Source organism: Eumetopias jubatus, unplaced genomic scaffold (genome assembly GCF_037043125.1).
Source record: "Eumetopias jubatus isolate StellerSeaLion01/CBP00866 unplaced genomic scaffold, mEumJub1_p1.0 scaffold_1, whole genome shotgun sequence".
NCBI classification, from domain to species: Eukaryota; Metazoa; Chordata; class Mammalia; order Carnivora; family Otariidae; genus Eumetopias; species Eumetopias jubatus.
The window spans coordinates 166,765,865-166,785,616 of record NW_028274807.1 but is presented as its reverse complement, the minus strand read 5'-3'; the positions used below and the strand labels follow the sequence as shown (position 1 = coordinate 166,785,616).

At 38.8% G+C, this 19,752-nt stretch overlaps 1 protein-coding gene across 2 annotated transcripts in view; it reads left to right on the top strand.

The window, feature by feature from the left end:
* Positions 1-45: 45 nt before the first annotated feature.
* Positions 46-19,752, top strand: part of FANCD2 (FA complementation group D2) — a 55,496-nt gene continuing 35,789 nt past the window's right edge. Inside the window, exons 1-15 of one of the 2 annotated variants that reach the window (XM_028101650.2) lie at positions 46-231; positions 1,768-1,865; positions 3,623-3,763; positions 4,361-4,428; positions 4,591-4,694; positions 5,725-5,785; positions 6,708-6,760; positions 8,911-8,989; positions 10,474-10,598; positions 12,351-12,438; positions 13,395-13,499; positions 14,121-14,221; positions 14,612-14,720; positions 14,954-14,989; positions 17,937-18,080. In XM_028101650.2, coding sequence (XP_027957451.1) covers positions 1,802-1,865; positions 3,623-3,763; positions 4,361-4,428; positions 4,591-4,694; positions 5,725-5,785; positions 6,708-6,760; positions 8,911-8,989; positions 10,474-10,598; positions 12,351-12,438; positions 13,395-13,499; positions 14,121-14,221; positions 14,612-14,720; positions 14,954-14,989; positions 17,937-18,080 — 1,278 coding nt within the window. In that variant the 5' untranslated portion in view covers positions 46-231; positions 1,768-1,801. The remainder of the gene's footprint in view (positions 232-1,767; positions 1,866-3,622; positions 3,764-4,360; positions 4,429-4,590; positions 4,695-5,724; positions 5,786-6,707; positions 6,761-8,910; positions 8,990-10,473; positions 10,599-12,350; positions 12,439-13,394; positions 13,500-14,120; positions 14,222-14,611; positions 14,721-14,953; positions 14,990-17,936; positions 18,081-19,752) is intronic. The other variant, XM_028101651.1, reaches the window with a different exon arrangement.

Below are 19,752 nucleotides of genomic sequence, written 5' to 3'. Positions count from 1 at the left end.
AGGCGCGCCTCGGTGGCGTCGGCGTGGCGTCTCGCCGGGCGGGAAAGTCGAAAACGAGCGGCGGCGACGGCTTCTCGGCGGGTGAGTGGAGCAGTGGTCGTCGTCTCTTGAGGCCCCCGCGCCACTGTGGCCTGGTCGCTGGGCCCCGGCCGACCTCGGCCTTTCCCTCTGGGACTCCGCGCCCCGAACCTCGGCCTCCTCATCTGCCCTGTTGTGGGATAATCCCCCCAGGTACCTCCGTGCGTCGTTAAAATGGCAAAATGAGAAGGGCTATTACCCCCAACTCCTTTCCGAAGGACCTGGTCCAGACAGTCGGCCCCACCCACCAGGCTTTCAGGCTTCTTTGGAAAGGGGCCGTGTTATGGGCTTGTGCCTTGAAGTCAGACAGCCCTGACTTACATTAATTTTTGTCTGTAAAATAGCTGATAATGGTTATAAGTATTTAACGAGGCAATGGATAAAGAAAACCCTTAGCATGGTGGGTGGGACATAGTAAATGTTAACTGTTGTTGGAAGCCATCATTATAATCAAGAGTAAGTATAGTTGGTATGTAGTGCAGATTCTGGAGTCAGACTGCCTGACTTAGAAACCCAACTCGGCCACTGAATGAGAATACTAAGGCTACCTACCTCAAAAAAGACTTGTGAGTAATAAATGAAGTATTAATTATAAAGCACTTAAGATCGTTCTTGTTAGTTATTAGTATTTACCTGCCTGCCAGCCATTCTCATTTAGGAATATGGTCAGAAATTTTAGGCCAGGTACCCTGCTGGGCACTAGGGATACTGAGATAAGTGAGACTGGGTTCCTGTTCTCAAGGAGCCCCACAGTCTAGTGTGATGTGGTAGCGGATCCTAGATACACTCTACGGAACAGGGAGGCTGGAATAGCAAACTCCTTTGGGGATAGGAGGAACATTTTTCAAGGAAGATGACATTTGACTGTGTCTTTGAGGATGAGTAGTAGTTTCCAGGCAGATGAGAGCATTTCAGGTGAAAACACCTTATGCAAAAGCATTGACACCAGGAATGTTTCCATTTAGAAGATACACTAGGAGGCCCTTAGTGTGGTTCAGGCCATGCCCTACCTCTTCAGTTTCATTTATAACTCTACAGGCTCCTTACCAGTTCAGTGCTGTGTTTTTCTCTGCCTGGGCTACTCATACATCTTCTAGGGGCTAACTCCTGTTGAAGCCTTCAGGTCCATGCTTTAAAATCATTTTCTCACAGAGATTATCCCTGAGAAATTGTCCCTGCTTTTCATCTCCCCTACCCCCAACTAGATTAAATTTCCTTGTAAGCCCTCATAGCACCCTGTGCTTCTCTCTTATAGCACTTACATAACTGTGTTTAAATAACTACTTCAAGACAACTCATTACTATAAACTCCCTGAGGGCAGGGATCATGTCTGGTTCATAGTTGTAACCCCAGCACCTAGCACAGTCTCTAACATACAATATTGGATTAATGAGTTAAAGGAGAGGTAGGTTGGGGCTAGATGATGAAAGGATCTGGAATGTCAGAAAGAGAACTGGATTTCATCCTTCAGTAAGAGGAAAGTGGTCTGGCTAAAGAGGCAACTAGGTAAAAAAGTTTAGACCAGATATAGGAGTTGAAATTCTTTCAGTGCCTGGGGTTAGGTAATATTAGTGTAAAAACTAGAATCACTTTGGTTTTGGGTAGGATAGTTTCCTTTGAGCTATAGCTTTAACATCTCAAAACTTATCTAGCTTCTAGAGGGTAACTTCTATCTGATTTTGCTGTAGAAAGTAATTTAATTGCAGAAGACTTCTGGTCAAAATGGTTTCCAAGAGAAGGCTGTCAAAATCAGAGGATAAAGAGAGCCTGACAGAAGATGCCTCCAGTAAGTATCTAGTCATTTGTTGTTTTATTTCCAGTAGCAAATCTGTGAGGCACTTAAGGAGAGATAAACTTCCTCCTTTCAAGTCCTGGGAATCATCAAGGCTTAATGGGTAGAGCACACAGAATCTAGTATCAGGAGATTTAGGACTGAGTTTCTGCTTCTAATTCCATGTATGACTTTGGGCATGCCCACAGTCTTAGAGCTTCAGTCTCCACATCCATAAGAGGAATTAGTATAATAGAGCTTATCCACTTACATCATCTGGGTGCTGAGACAGAAGGTACAACATAATATCTGTCCTTTAAAAAAGACTATGATCCTCTTTCCTCCCTTAAAAAGAATTATAGTATGGGGGAGCCTGGCTGGCTCAGTCAGTGGAGCGTGTGACTCTTAATGTCAGGGTTGTGAGTTCAAGCCCCACGTTGTGTGTAAAGGTTGCTTAAAAATAAAAATCTTAAAAAAGAATATAGTACAGATAAAACTATGATAGTGATGTATAAAGGAAAGGCATTATATCAAAGCAAGCATGCCAAGGGTGAAGAAACAGTGTAGACTGTCTATATGAGAATGTGGTTGACGGAGGCCCTTACTTAGTTCTGATGAAAAGAAGTTGATAGGGCGCCTGGGTGGCTCAGTCGTTACGCGTCTGCCTTCGGCTCAGGTCATGGTCCCAGGGTCCTGGGATCGAGTCCCGCATCAGGCTCCCTGCTCAGCGGAGAGCCTGCTTCTCCCTCTCCCACTGCCTCTCCCCCTGTGTATTCGCGCTCTCTCTCCCTCTCTCTCTCTCTGAAAAGAAGCTGATAGTTTTTTTCCATTTATTATACTCATCTACTCGGTTAAGGGAGTTCTAACTTGTTACATCATTAAGGGAGAAGAGGAAATAATCCTACTTAATTTCAAGTACCTCTTTGTTTTTGTTTATTATGTTTTATTCTCTTGCATTGAAAGCCGTGGGATAAAACCAATCTGGGCTTTGTACTCAAAGGCTTGATGCAAGAGAACCTGCCTGATTCTTTTTACCCCTGCATCAAGATCATTGGTTCTCACATTTTGGTGTGTGTCAAGATTATTACCCGGAAAACTTTAAAAATTCAGACTCCCAGGCCCCATCCCCAAGATTCTAATTGAGTAACTATGGGATGTGATCTAAGAATGTGCTTTTATTTTATTTTATTTTTTGAAGATTTTATTTATTTATTTATTAGAGAGAGAAAGAACACAGGCGGGGGGTGGGGAGGAGCAGAGGGAGAGAGAAGCAGACTCCCCACTGAGCAGGGAGCCAGAGGGAGAAGCGGACTCTCTGCTGAGCAAGGAACCTGATGCAGGATTCGATCCCAGGACCCTGAGATCATGACCTGAGCCGAAGGCAGATGCTTAACTGACTGAGACACCCAGGAGCCCCTAAGGGTGTGCTTTTAATAAGCTTCTCAGTGATTTGAGTGCACTGGTTTGCAGACAACAGCTTGAGGCACCCTGACTGCTTTAGAATTTGGGTGGAAAACATTTCCATGGTTATTTTTGTTAGAAGTGGCACGTTTTGAATTCTTCAAATGAAAATGGAACAGGCAAAAATAATTCTATTTGTTGATTGGTTTATCTGTTTGTAAGCCTCTATTGCTGACCATTGTTAAGAGATAAAATTTTACTACAGCATCAATTCCAATACAGTTCTTCATTTTCCTCTTAGGGTTATTCTAGGGTTTACATTTTTAATCTCTACTATTTGTCACATTCTTGAAAATTTTGTCTTTTTTCAGAAGCCAGGAAGCAACCACTTTCCAAGAAGACAAAGAAATCTCATGTTCACAATGAAGTTGAAGAAAACGACAGTGTTTTTGTAAAGCTTCTTAAAACATCAGGAGTTATTCTTAAAACAGGAGAGAGTCAGAATCAACTAAGTAATATTTTAATTGAAATCTTTTCTCTGGGTTTAGTGTAGGGCTCAGAACTGAATCATGGATTTCCGAAATAGAGAGGCAGTGAAGATTAAAAATGGGAGCACCAGCAATCTTGAGACAAGGATGACAATGATACTGCTTTTTAGAGAACATTTTTATAGTCCTTGGTTCTAATTAATGCATGTTAAGTAAAGTAATTCTATTTTTTTATTTTTTTAAAGTAATTAGATTTTTTTTTTTTAGAAAAAGATGTCATATCCCAGTAGTACTTTGTGTTTTCTTGTGGAAAAATAAATACTCAAGAGAATAATTAGATCTGTATTAGAGTAATTTCAGAAGAAAATTTATAAAGCCATTTAAAACCCTGCTTTTAGGTCATAGATTACTCCATTATTCCATATCTTTTTTAGAATACTTAGTAGTATCCTCTGTCAAAGCTAAATCTGTTTGACCATGGATTTAGAAAATTTGGCTCTGAAACTAGGTTAAAAATATCCTTTTTGGTTTCATAAGACAGGAAACTTACATCTTTGGGAAAGTAAAACTATGGTTGGGAGATATTAAAGACTCTGGTGACCAACTATTTTTTCATCTTAGCTGTGGATCAAGTTGTTTTCCAAAAGAAGCTCTTTCAGACTCTGAGGAAACATCCTTCTTATCCCAAAGTATGTGTTTCTTCCTGGTACTTTTGCTTTTGCCAGCACTACTCTGGAATTGGGAATATAAAGATACTGGCATAAAGTTGAACGGACTAGAATGATTCTTAGCTAACCTATAGCAAATCTTAAACTAAAAATCTTACTCTTTGTTTTTTCATTGTCATTAAGATAATAGAAGAATTTGTTAGTGGCCTGGAGTCTTACATTGAGGACCAAGACAGTTTCAGGAACTGCCTTTTGTCATGTGAACGTCTGCAGGATGAGGAAGCCAGGTGTGGAGTGGAGGCTTGGAGTCTTGCTGACATTTAATCTGTTATAGTAATTGGATTGGGAGGTGGAGATGGGCGGGGGGAAGCAATTTTTTTGAATTTCACTTTTTATTTATAACATTTTCCTCAATTTTAACCTAACCTTTAAATTATTAATTTATGGTTATGAGACTAAGAACCAGAATGTTTTCTAGAGTGTGTCTCATCTACGTTGATAGAATTTTACCTCTCTACTTCTCCCTGTTTAAGAATCATCTCGAGGGACCTGGGTGACTCAGTCGCTTGAGCATCTGACTCCTGTTTTTGACTCAGGTCATGATCTCAGAGTTGTGAGACTGAGCTATGTGTCAGGTTCTGTACTCAGTTCAGTGTCTGCTTCAGATTCTCTCTCCTTCCCGCTCTTCTTCTCCCCCTGCTCGTGCTTGCTCTCTCTGTCCCCCCCGAAATAAATAAAAAAAAAAAGCCAGGGTGCCTGGGTGGCACAGTCAGTTAAGTGTCTGCCTTTGGCTCAGGTCATGATCCCAGGATTCTGGGATCGAGCCCTGCATTAGGCTCCCTGATCAGTGGGGAGCCTGATTCTCCCTCTTCCACTCCCCCTGCTTATGTGCGTGCTCACGCTGTCTCTCTCTATCAAATAAATAAAATCTTAAAAAAGAGCCATCTTTTCATGTTCTGTATTTCTGATATAACAAGATAGTTTCTCTTTAAGTATTTTATATTTGGGACGCCTGGGTGGCTGTCAGTTAAGAGTCTGTCTTCTGCTCAGGTCATGTTCCTAGGGTCCTGAGATCGAGTCCTGCATCAAGCTCCTTGCTTAGTGCAGAGCCTGCTTCTCCTTCTGTTTGCTGCTCCCCCTGCTTGTGGGCTCATGCATTTGCTCTCTCTCTCTGACCAAAAAAATAAAATTTCTTAAAAAATCTTTAAAAAAATTAAAAAATTGTATATTTAACCAATTTAATGAAGAAAAATGATAAAAACATTAAAACAAGAAAACAAAATAGAAAACAAATCTTTTTCTTTCTTTTTTTTTCAGCATAGGCACATCTTACTCTAAGAGCCTCATTAAATTGCTTCTGGGAATTGACATATTACAGGTGAGACTGTGCCACTTTTTTTGTGAACATTTGATGGACATGATTTGTGGTGTATGCCCAAGTGTAAATGCCTGAGCACAGGGTCAAGTAGAGTTAACAGGGAGTTTGGGTTTGCAATAGTTTACTATAGCCCCATTGCTGACATATATCTGGTAGGGCAATATCTGTGGCTTTGGACTGAGCTGATTAGCCCAGTACATTTCTTTGAAATCTCATTTATTCCCTCAGCCTCTAATTCCTGATTTGTAAAGCTTCCTCCCATGTGCTCTGAGAACCTTATATATCTCTGCCATATTCACATCTGTGTCATCTCTCATTTCAATTTTTACTTGCTGATTAACTTGATTTTGCCATTTTCCTCCTCTCTCTTTTAATATATTGAATAGACAATGCTTTAACATGTTTTAAATGTTTCAAATTATAAAAAAGAAAGGAAAGTCTTTTCTTACCCTGTCCTCCATTTTTTTCTCTTTTATTCTCTCCCACTGTTAATCTTCCCACACTCCTATCCCTTCCTTTTCTTTGGAAATCTTCAGTATAATTTAGTTAGCTTACATTTAAGAGCCCTCTTATTCCTCTGGAGAGAAGTCTTTTCTTGCAAACTATTTGATAATCTTAAGTCTGCATTTCATGGGTTAACAGTTGTCATGTTTAATAATATTTTTGATGATTTGATTATTTTAATGCTGCCTTCATAATCATTTGGTAATTTTTTAGGAGACACATCATTGTCAAGTTTCTGTCCCAACAGCTTATGTTCAAAATATAGGCAACATTCAAGTGGCCATTCCTAAAATAAGAGGATTTCAATTATAGCAGGGTTTTTCTCCAAGAGCTCTTGTTGGAGCAAATTGTGGTTAATTATATATTTCTGTTCTGTATTTAAAGACCATCTCCTGACTCCTTATGTCTTCTTTTTTAGCCTGCCATTATCAAAACCTTATTTGAAAAGTTGCCGGAATTTCTTTTTGAAAAGTAAGTGGAATTATTCTGGAATGCTTAAATTACCTTTGTGTGCTTAAGTTTCTCTCTGAAAAGATTACTCTAAAACATCATTGGTTTCTCTGGAAATCATATTGATTATGACACCAGATTCTTAAGTGACTGCTAAAATTTTACTGGGGTCTTTTTTCGAAATATCATCTATTTATATGACTGCATGTTCCTAGAAGGATACACAATAAACTGTTAATAGTGGTTGTCTCCAAGGAGGGAAGCCAGCTGCTTGGAATCAGATGTTCTATGAATACTGTTCTTTACCTTTTCAATTTTATAGTGTATGTGTACTAGTTTTTTTTAATTTGCTTTAAAAAATAACTAAGTCGGAAAAAAATGAACAACCTAATAGAAAAGTAGAAAAAGGTCACGAACAGACAATTCACAAAGAAATAACGAGCGTCAAACATTTTTTCTAAATGCTCAGTTTCATTAATAATCAAAGATACAAATTTAAAACAATACATACATTTTTTTCCACTCTCAAAGGATCTCCCTTATTGAGTGTAATCAACGGGCATGCTTATACATTGCTGATAAACATAATCAATTGGTTCAAGTCATTCTGAAGGGCAGTAGGTTATGTGTATCAAAACCTTAGATTTTGTATACTGTTTAATGCTCAATCACGTCCTCTTCTAATTTATCTTAAGGTAATAACCGAATGAAAACAGTAATGAATAAGATTACTGTTTAACAGAAAATTGTAACAACTGAAATGTTCAACTCTAGGGGATTGGTTAAGTAAATGAGGTACATCCCTGTAATAGAGTATTATGTGGACATTAAAAATTATACAGAGGACTATTTAATGCCTTGCATTAATTTGAAAAAAAAAAAGGTCAGATTACAAATCAGTACTTACAGTTTAGCCCAGTATTTTATTAAAAAAAAAAAAATACAGGGTCCCTTGGGTGGCTCAGTCAGTTAAGCATCGGACTCTTGGTTTTGACTTGGGTCACGATCTCAGAGTCATGAGATCAAGCCCTGCATTGGGCTTCATGCTCAGCTTGGAGTCGGCTTGGTATTTTCTCTCTCATTCTTCCTCTGGTCTTCCCTCCTATTCCCCCCTCCTTGCTGTGCATGTGTCCTCTCTCTTAAATAAATAAAATGTTTTAAAAAATACATATACTATACTATAGATACATATACATATTAATAACAGACTTCTCTGGATGACAGGATTATAGGTCATTTTTACTTTCTCATTTTTAATGTGTTTTTTCTAGGTTTTGTATAGAGTAATAACACACTTAAAGATAGATCTTTACAAATTTCTGCTTTGCCTGAATGGCTCACATAGATGCTTTATGTCTTTTTCAGCAGTTAAATTTGACTGTACTAAACAAAAACTGAGAATACTGTCAAGAAAAAAACTGGAAGTAGTCCCAAACTTTAGACATAGAAGGTTGGGAGGAAGGCAGATGCTGTCATTTGGGGGGAAATAATAATAAGTAAGCCAGCATTTCTTTTTTTTTTTAAAAAAAGATTTATTTATTTATTACAGAGAGCACACTTGCACACATGCGAGGCTGCACATAAGTGGGGGGAGGGGCAGAGAGAGAATCTTCAAGCAGACTCCCCCTGAGCTTGGAGCCCCTTGCGGGGCTTGATCTCACAACTCATGAGATCATGACAGGAGCCAAAACCAAGAGTCGGATGCTCAAACAACTGAGCCACCCAGGTGCCCCTAGCCTTTCTTCATCTATAAATGGTTTTCAATACTTTCACAAACATAGTCTAATTTGACCTGTTTCCAAAGTAGTACATGCTTACTTTTTTCAATACGTACCACTTTTCTACCTTTTAAAATTTTTCTTGTTCAGTTCAAGTTTATTGCCTTTATTTTTTTGTTTATATTGTTATTAAGAAATACTCTCCAGATCTTCCTTAACCTTTGTAAACCCTCCCCAGATGCAGCCACTGTTAAGAGTTTAGTGTGTCTTCTTCCATCTTAACATATATTTGTCATGCTTTTCTTGTATCATCTGTGTGTCTAACACAGCTTGTAATATGTAAATATTCAGTAAGTGTTAATTGAATGTCTGAAATGGTTTGTGCACTCTTAATGTTTGCTGTTGTGTAAATCAGAAAAGCTAAGTTTCTGTCTTCTTATCCTAACATTTCAGTGTGAACAGTGATGGACTTAACATGCCTAGACTCATCATCAGTCAGCTGAAATGGCTAGACAGAATTGTGGATGGCAAGGTAGGCTTTAGGACTTGTTCTGTCTCTTGGATTTAGAGTCTGTTTTCCACACTTAACCAAACTTTTGGAATTTGCAGTGTTTTTTTTTTCCCCTTTTCTAAACTGAAAATTCATATTTTTCTATTTATTAGCTTTTTTCATCTTTCATAATTTGAGAATCATGGATATTTCACCCTTTAAATTTCTCCAGGAAAAAAAAAAAGTTTTTCTAATTATGATGACTAGATATCTATTAAATAAATATTTGGAAAGAAATTAGGTAGCTTTCAAAGTACACAGATGACTGTGTTTTATTTCTCAAAAGCAATGAGATCCCAGACCAACCTACCTTGCTGCAAATGTTTAATCTGATTACAAATGAGGAAAGTTTTAGGAAGTTTTTGCAATTGTGTTATTTGTTACTAAGCACCTTGGTAAAATTGAATCTGTTTTGAGCCTAGTGTGTAAGGCCTATTTCTTTTCAGAGTTCTTTAAATCATTCTATTAATTTTTGTTAGGCATCCCAAGGCTAAATCTTTATTTGGAAGAACATGAGTTTTGGAATTTCATGTGGACTAGAATTTTATATTATTGTGTGTTGTATTATATTGTACTTATTGTGTATCTTTGGGCAATGAATATCCTTACATTTTATTTTTTTTTTTTTTAATTATTTATTTATTTATATATTTTAAAGATTTTATTTATTTGACAGAGAGAGACGCAGCGAGGGAGGGAACACAAGCAGGGGGAGTGGGAGAGGGAGAAGCAGGCTTCCCACTGAGCAGGGAGCCCGATGCGGGCTCTATCCCAGGACCCTGGGATCATGACCTGAGCCGAAGGCAGACGCTTAACGACTTAGCCACCCAGGTGCCCCTATCCTTATATTTTAAAAATGGGAATTGTTGGGGCACCTAGCTGACTCAGCTAGTGGAGCATGTGACTCTTGATCTCTGGGTTATGAGTTTAAGCCCCACGTTGGGTGTAGAGTCCACTTTAAAAAAAAAAAAAGTAAAAAGAAAAAAAGTTAAAAAAAGGTAATTGTCGCACAGACTCCACAGAGCTGTGAAGATTAAATGAAATAAAGTAGGGATGCCTGGGTGGCTCAGTCGGTTAAGCATCTGCCTTCTGCTCAGGTCATGATCCCAGCGTCCTAGGATATAGCCCCATATCAGGCTCCCGGCTCAGTGGGGAGTCTGCTTCTCAATCTACCTGCTCGAGCCCCCTCTCTCTCCCCCTCCCTCTCAAATAAATAAATAAAATCTTAAGTAAAGTATATAACAGACCCAGTAGATAATATACCATCCATGGTACTTGTTTTCTGTGTACCATCCCATGTGTGAAAATTTCTGGGTCATTTACCTCTGAATTTAGGCTTTGAGTTTGAATGTATGTATAGGTGCCGTATTGTACGTAAAATAATTCCAGCTCTACATTTCATGAGGAGGAAGTCTTTCTCTGTTCTGGGTAGTGTGCAGCAGTTCTAACAGTCTCCTTCATTGCAGGATCTCACCACCAAGCTCATGCAGCTGATCAGTATTGCTCCACTGTACCTGCAGCATGACTTTGTCACCAGCCTACCTGAGATCCTAGGGGATTCCCAGCATGCTGATGTGGGGAAAGAACTCAGGTGGGTAAGCTCCCACTGTGGGAGCCTTAACACTGCAGAATGAAAACAGTAGTAGGTCTACGGCTGTACCACCCTGAACATGCCCGATCTTGTCTGAAAACAGTAGTAGTAATGTATTCCTATTTATATAAAAGAGGTTGGTATCTACCTTCCATGAGTGGGTGTGAGATTTGACTTGTTTTTGTAATAATGAGTATATATTTGGGTAGACCCATCTACTTTTTTTTAAACCGTATAATGGTTGTGAATATGAAGACTAGGTTAGGATTAGGCATATAAATTTGGTCTGTGGAGACCTAAATATGATCCATCTGTTTTGTTAGCATTTCTTCCATTCAGGGAGTCCTCAGTTGTGACTGCATATCCAGATCATTTGTGGAGCTTATCAAACATCTGCATTCTTTGGTCCCTAAATGACTCATTGTGATGTACATCACATCAGACCCACTGCTAAGAGCATTTCTTACTATCATTTATGTGAAAAATAGTAATTGGTAGGGCAGTAATTAAAGAAGGGAGAACAATACTCCTCTGTAGCAGGATTTGTTGTTTTTTTTTTTTAAGATTTATTTATTTATTTATTTGACAGAGAGAGACACAGCGAGAGAGGGAACACAAGCGGGGTTAGTGGGAGGGGGAGAAGCAGGCTTCCCACTGAGCAGGGAGCCCGATGCGGTGTTCGATCCCAGGACCCTGGGATCATGACCTGAGCTGAAGGCAGACGCTTAATGACTGAGCCACCCAGGCACCCCCAGGATTTGTTTTAATGCAATTTCCTGCTTACCCTCAAAATAGTTTTTAAAAATTCAGTTTGCAATACTTCCTTTTCTTTAGTTGTCTGCAAAGCTACCTCCAAAAATGTCCAATGATTTCTTGCCTTTGTACTTTTGGGTAGAATGCTTCCTCTGCTTATAGCACTCTACCATCCACTTTGCCTGCTTAATTCCAGCTTGTCCTTTGGTATAGCCTTTTTTTAGAATCTGTCACTGTTCTCTATTCTGTGTTCCTGGAATGTCTTGCATGTACATCTGTCATACTTGTCATATGTCACTGTAATTGTTGTAGGTTTTCTTTTTCCTTTTCTCAGGACGGATATGTGCCCAACTCAAGAGTGGTTACCTCTGGGTAGTGGAGATGGTGAGGAAAGGGCTTCTCGTTTCTACTCTGTTGTTTGAATTTTCCATAATGAACATGTATTTTTTTTAAGATTTTATTTATTTGAGAGAGAGAGAGCAAGCATGAGTGGGGATAGGGGCAGAGGAAGAGGGAGAAACAGGCTCCTTGCTGAGCAGGGAGCCTGATGCGGGGTTCGATCCCAGGACCCTGAGATCATGACCTGAGCCAAAGTCAGACGCTTAACCAACTGAACCACCCAGGCTCCCCAAGCATGAATTTTTTTTAAATCAAAGCAATTTTTAGGGGTGCCTGGGTGGCTCAGTCAGTGAAGCGTCCTCCTTTGGTTCAGGTCATGATCCCAGAGTCCTGGGATCGAGCCCTGCGTTGGGCTCCCTGCTCAGTGGAGAGTCTGCTTCTCCCTCTCCCTCCACCCCTCCCCCTGCTTGTGCTCTCTCTCTGTCTCAAGTAAATAGATAAAATCTTAAAAAAAAATTTTTTTTAACGAAATATACTATTAATAAGTTCAGTGGGAGCTGAGTATGTCCTCTTCCCGTATCCTGAGTGATTTTTCCGCATAATTATCTGCCCAGCTCTGTTAAAAGTTATACAGCTTTTCTCTTTTCCCACCCTTCACAGTGACCTGTTAATGGAGAATACTCCACTCACTGTCCCTATCCTGGATGTCCTTTCCAGCCTCCGACTTGACCCGAGGCTCCTGTCTCAGGTAGGAAGGACTCTGCTCTCCAGAAACAGCCAACTTTCTTACCTCCCAGAACGAATGTCAGTCAGTCATTGCTTTGAAGCAATTGCATATGAAAGTTTGATTTTGAAATGATACAGGGGCGCCTGGGTGGCTCAGTTGGTTAAGGGTCTGCTTTTGGCTTAGGTCATGATCCCAGGGTCCTGGTGTAAAGCTGCATGTTGGACTCCCTGCTCAGCTTCTCCCTCTCCCTCTGCCCCTCCCCTCCGCTCGTGCTCTCTCTCTCTCTCTCTTTCAAATAAATAAATAAATAAAATGTTTAAAAAATTTTTTGAAATGATATTGAATGACATTTCATCTCTTTTTCTCTTTGATGAACTTCATATGCCATAGTATGATGGATTTGCTGCTCTGTTTCAAAGCAGTAAGTTTTAGTGGAAATCTCTATCTTGCATAATATTTACACACTGCTCCTCATAGGAATAATAATTTTATGTGTCTTCCTTCAGCCAGTGGAAAATTCAGGCTCAAATTATTATTTTTTTTAAAAGATTTTATTTATTTATTTGACAGAGACAGTGAGAGCAGGAACACAAGCAGGGGGAGTGGGAGAGGGAGAAGCAGGCTTCCTGCTGAGCAGGGAGCCCGATGTGGGACTCGATCCCAGGACCCTGGGATCATGACCTGAGCCGAAGGCAGATGCTTAACAACTGAGCCACCCAGGCGCCCCAGGCTCAAGTTATAAGATAATAACACTTTTATAGTTACTACCTGTCTGTTTTTGAAGAAACTGTGGCATTAACAATTGAAAGCTTGTAATTTGGAATAAAATTGAAAATAAAAGGAGGTGTTTTTCTTCCTAAATTACAAGTGAGAAAACTGAGTGAGAGAAGTAAGTTTTCTAATTTAACCTAACAGGTCAGTACTAGGTTGAGGTATTAACATAAAAATATTTAAGGTTTTGTGCTTTTTATGTTTAGGTCCGCCAGTTGGCGATGGGTAAGCTGTTATCTGTGAAATTGGATGATTTACCTGTGATAATCAAGTTCATTCTTCATTCCGTAACAGCCGCAGATGCACTTGAGGTACCTTATTATTTCCCAACAAACACCAATGGCATGCTAGATCCTTGGGAGTACAGAGTATAACGGTGGTGCCCTTCTGAAAGTCAGTAATGGAAAAGAGATGTACCTAAATGAAGATACATCAATATACATTATTTAAACTAATAGCTTCTAATTCTTCTTCTCTGTTCCCAAACCAATTGATAATGCTAATTAATCCAGATAGTATTCAGGGGATAGAATGGAACTAGCTAGATTTATTGTTGCATATAAGCCCTACACAGTTATATTTGCTATTTTAGTGTAATACCTCAAGGAATTCTGAAATTTTGAAGGGCATAACATACTATCCTTGCATTAACTATTTTCATCAACTCTCCTTTTCAAAATGCCTTGTCTAGGGGCACCCCGTAGCTCAGTCAGTAGAGCATGCGACTCTTGATCTTGGAGTTTTGAGTTTGAGTCCCATGTTGGGTATAGAGATTACTTAAAAATAAAATCTTAAAAAAAAAAAAAGCCTTGTCTAATATTTAGTGATTCTTCTTACTCAGTCTTTCAGGGGATTGTTATGGTTCTACCGAAAGAGCGAACTGTGCCAATCCACTATGAATGAGCAGAACACATAATATTTATTTTCCACAGGTAATTTCTGAGCTGCGGGAGAAGTTGGATCTGCAGCATTGTATCTTACCATCGCGGTTTCAGGCTTCCCAAAGCAAGTTGAAAAATAAAGGACGACAAAGGTATAATGTCATCGACAGTTACCACCCTTTTTCTCACATGGGCAAGGCAAGTTTTCTCACATTTATTCTGAAGCCAGGACAGTAGATTTTAATACTTGTAACTACAAATAATAGTAATAATATTGTTTGCATGTACCACTATACAGTGCTTCAAATCATATGTATGTGGTACATGTAACGTGTGTGTACATGTAAACGTTGGCAGCTGGGGTGAATTCTCCCGGCTATTCAGATCAATCCTAGATAGACTACAGTACAAGTTTATTAGCCATTTTACACATGAAGTTGTGCCTTGGAACAGGCACTTGGCTAGTAAATAGGAATCCAGATTTTATAAGTTCCTCTCTGGTAAATGGAAGAATGATTTTTTTCCCCCTCTGCTACTTGTAGTTCTTCAGGAAATCAAGAAAACAGCGGTCAGGACTGTGTTATTCTCCTCTTTGATGTAATAAAGTCAGCTGTTAGATATGAGAAAATCATTTCAGAAGCCTGGATTAAGGTGAGTGAGATCTTTATGACTTTGAACATTAAGGAGGAAGTAGGTGGCAATCAGTGATGGATAAGTAAGTAAAGGTAGGTGGAAAGAAAAGTGTTAAAAGTCAGTCAAGTAGAAATGATAGATGATGGTTCCCAGATGGACAGATTGCTTCTCAGGAGAATAGGGCATGCTGAATAAGGTGAAATGTGTTCTACTTATGTGTTGTAATATTTTTGTGACCCTTTTTTTTCTAGGCAATTGAAAGCACTGCCTCAGTGTCTGAACACAAGGTAACATTCTCATACTATGAATTTTAAGTACCACAGACTTAAAATTAATTATATGGCTAGTTTTCCTTCTTTTCTCTTGCTCTCTCCAGTCATCCCTTCTGTGCCTTCTGTAGCTGCTCTAATAAACGTTAGCTGTCTGGGGAAGATAATCTGAGGGGATGACTTGCTAGATAGTCTTTCCTACACTCATTTTGGCAATAAAATAAACCTAAGCTATCCATAAGGGGAAATATTAACATTCCAAACAAGCACAGTGAGTTGCAGTCCCAAGAAGCCAAGTCTCCATAGATGAAGTGAAGACAGGAGTCACTTGGGGCATGAGTCGGGTCCCTGTATCCATCTGATTACCCTTCCTTCCACGAAATGGAATTGTCGAGATAATGGCATTCCATGTTTTACTTACCTTTACCCATGTCAGCCTGACCAGAGTGAATCAAATAGTCCATCCATTCACTGTCAAGGCCGTAGTACTCAATCTGTCTTAATTATGGAAATTTTTTCTTCTGTTGAGAAGCCAGATGATTGCGTTTTCTTTAGTTGGAATCTGTTTTGTTTTGTGGGATCCTGTTAGAGTATCCAGTTGTTGGGTGGCTCAGTTTTTTGTGGGGGCGGGATCAAAATATCCTAACACAACTTCTTTTTTCATTTTTGCATAACCCTTGGCCACCTGTATACCTATTTTACCTGTTTTTGCAGATTTCTAATTATTATATAATTTTGCTTTCTGATTTTTTTTCTCTTGACATTGTATCGTAAACATTTTATATGCTTCTGCAATGTCTTTATGTCTTTTTTTTTTTTTAATAGTCTCCACACCCAGCTTGGAGCACAATGGGGGACTTGAACTCACATTCCCGAGATCATGACCTGAGCCAAAATCAGGAGTCAGACACTTAACTGACTGAGCTATCCAAGTGCCCCATTATTTATTTTATAATGGGTAGTTTGTACCTTTTGACCCCCCTCACCCATTTTTTTTCTTAAAGATTTTATTTTTAAATAATCTCTACACCCAATGTGGGTCTCAAAGTTACAACCAAGATGAAGAGTTGCATGCTCTACTAAGACCCCTGCCTCTGGCAACTACCAATCTGTTCTGTCAATGAATTCAGTTTTTTGTGTGCTTTGTTGTTTATTTTTTAGATTCCATATAGAAGTGAGATCATAAGGTATTTGTCTTTCTGTCCGACTTATTTCACTTAGTATAATGCCCTCAAGATGTCCATATTGTTACAAATGGCAAGGTTTCATTCTTTTTATGGCTGAATAATATTCCAGTGTGTCTGTGTGTGTGTGTGTTTGTGTGTGTCTGTGTACTTACCACATTTTCTTTTTACTTAGGTTGCTTCCATGTCTTCACTATTGTAAATAATGTGTAGGGATCATAGGAATGCAGATATTTTGTCAAATTAATTTTTAGTTTTTTTGAGTAAATACCCAGAAGAATTTCTGGATCATATGATATTTCTACTTTTAATTTTTTGAGGAACCTCCATACTGTTTTCCCTAGTAGCTGCACCAATTCACATTCCACCAACAATGCACAAGGGTTCCCTTTCTCTACATCCTCACCAACACTTGTTGTTTCTTGTCTTTTTTAACAATAGCCATTCTGACAGGTATGAGGTCATATCTCATTGTGATTTGCATTTCTAATGATTAGTGATGTTGAACATCTTTTCATGTGTCTGTTGGCCATTAGTATGTCTTCAAGAAAATGTCTATTCAGATCCTTGGCCCAGGGATACCTGGGTAGCTCAGTTGGTTAAGTGTCCGACTCTTGATTTCATCCTAGATCATGATCTCAGGGTCTCGTAATCGAGCCCCATGTCAGGCTCTCTCTCCCTCTGCCCTCCACCCATTCGCGCTTGCTCTCTCTAAAATAAAAAAATGTAAAAAAGATCCTTGGTGGGGCACCTGGGTGGCTCAGTCGGTAAAGCGTCTACCTTCAGCTCAGGTCATGATCCCAAGGTGCTGGGATTAAGTCCTGTGTCAGGCTACCTGCTCTGCGGGAAGCCTGCTTCTCCCTCTGCCTGCCGCTCCCCCTGCTTGTGCGCTAGTGCTCTCTCTCTCTCTCTGTCAAATAAATAAATAAAAATCTAAAAAAAAAAATTATTGATCCCGTCTTTTAAATTAGATTGTTTAGTGTTTTGCACTTGAGTCGTATGAGTTCTGAGTAGTTTTTTTTGTCCTGCTTGACTTTTTTTAACTTTTTTTTTTTTAACATAGTTAATACAAGCTAATTGTGAGGGAAAACCCCACAAGAATCTGAAAATGTTAAAGTTTCTTTTCACTCTCTTTTCCGTTCTGCATGGATAATTCTTCTTCCAGATTTTTTCTTATTCATATACAAGCTGTATGTGTATGTGAGTGCAGACATTCTTACACTTACACATAGTTATGTTTGTATATTGTTTTTACAAAAATAAAATCTTACTGTTATTGTCTTGCAGGTTGCTCTTTTTAAATTTCACAATGTCATGAATGTCAAAAAATGTAGTCTAGCTTATTCTTTTTAATGGCTGTATAATCTGAAAATGACTATCAGATTTTAATTTTTTCATATTGACAGACATTTGCAGTCTCTCCAACTTTTCAGAAAGTAGTTTTCCTAAAAATGAAATATATACTAAGGTTGGCAAGTGATTTTTCTTTAATAAATGTGAAGATATTCAAAGTTATTTCTGTAATAATATCACTTCAGCTTATATTCCAGAGTTTCCATAAAAGATAACAGTCGTTAATAGTTGTAGCACTTTATTTCTCTGAAAAACATTTGTGGGTTTTGTGGGAAAAAAAAAAAAAGTACTCTCATGGGAGTATGTTGAGCAAATAAGTATCACCCCTTCTGTGTTTTCATGGGAAAAAGTTGTGAGTTGCTATTTCATGGAAATAAATGTACTGATTTATTAAACTATTTCTTTGTTGTCATATTTATTGACAATAGACTTTTGACGTGGCAATGCTTCTCATCATCTATAGCACCAACACTCAGACAAAAAAGCACATTGAGAGGGTGCTAAGAAATAAGATTCGATCAGGCTGCTTTCAAGAACAGCTGCTGCAGAGTACATTCTATATTCATTACTTGGTAAGTGTCAGAATCAGAAACATTGGTCTGAAAGTTATAGAGAAGTCATTTTTAACCTTTCCTACTCAGTGTGGAAATCTTGACAATATCACCTTTGCTGGATGTTGATTTTTGACAGCTCACTATATTTCAAGATATAATAGGATTATTACTTACCTTGATCGAGCCATTATGATGTTAATAAAACCAACCTAAGATCAGTGTCTTATCTTTTTCGAAAAAAGGTGACAAAATTGGTTTATGTTGAACTGATTAAACTCATGCCCCAAATTATTTTTTACAGGAAATATTTTAGTTCAGGTCTTCTAATTACATACTTATGTAACTTGATTTTTAACTTAAAATGGAAAACTTTGCAGCTCCTGTATATAAATTTCTTCATGTGAGTTTCAGCCCATTATTCAAGTGCATTGAGACTTTCAAATCTTAACTTTGCATTACTCATTTTAATTATCTAGCTCTTTGTGATATGCAGCTTTGACAAACTTGCCTTCTATATCCTGTTCTAAGCAGTTTTTAAAAACCCTGAGCATAACAGGACCAGAGGAATTCTAATAGACATAATTATGCATCTTTTGAACCATCCGTATTTGGCCATTCAGTGCTGTGACTCTTGGGTGATTATTTCTGTTGAAAAATAAACCGTTTGATTAGAATTTTATAAGTTAGGAATGGTATTTCCCGGTGAATTTTCAGGATATTAACAGCGTATACCTTCTTAGAAAACCGGATAACCAGTAGTTTGGGGCTTGACTTAGGTACTAATGAGAATATATAGTTTGGTCTTAAGATTTTATATTTAGAAATGGATTTAATGTTTCTATTATTTTATCTTACAGTCCTTTCTGTGCTTATTTCTGGGAATGATGTGTGTTTTGGGCTATAATTTACAGAAGGCAGAAACCATATATAATTTTTTAAAAGATTTATTTGTTTATTTTAGGGGGGCAGAGGAAGAGGGAGAGAGAAACCCAAGCAGACTCTGTGCTAAGTGTGGAGCCCAATGCAAGGCTCAGTCTCACGACCCTGAGATCACCACCAGAGCCAAAACCAAGAGTCAGACACCTAACCGACTGTGCCACCCGGGCACCCCGTATATAATTTTTTACTGCATTTTCCTCAGCAAAGCATTATACCCATATCAGGGCTTAATTTAAGATTTTTTTAAATTGTGATGGTATCAGTAAAGAAGCTGGACTTAAACTGGTTATTTACTTTGGGTCCATTAATGTCCATCTTCGCCTTGTTGCTAAGACATGATCAGTTCTCTTTTTGATCTTAGGAGAAATCAATTTAATTAGTACTGAGCCTTATAGATTGATTTCAAATCATAACCAAGGCAGAGCAGACCCAGATTGAATGAGGAAATTGGGATTTAGAAGATCTGGATTCTAGGGGCGCCTGGGTGGCTCAGTCGGTTAAGTGTCTGCCTTTGGCTTGGGTCGTAATCCTGAAGTTCCAGGATCGAGCCCCGCATCGGGCTCCCTGCTCAGTGGGGAGTCTGCTTCTCCCTCTCCCTCTACTCCTCCCCCGCTTTGCGCGCGCGCTCTCTCTCTCTCTCTCTCTCTCTCTCACTCTCTCACTCTCTCACTCTCTCACTCTCTCACTCTCTCACTCTCCCCCCCCCAAAAAAAATCTGGATTCTAGTCCCAAATTGGGCAAATAGGAATAA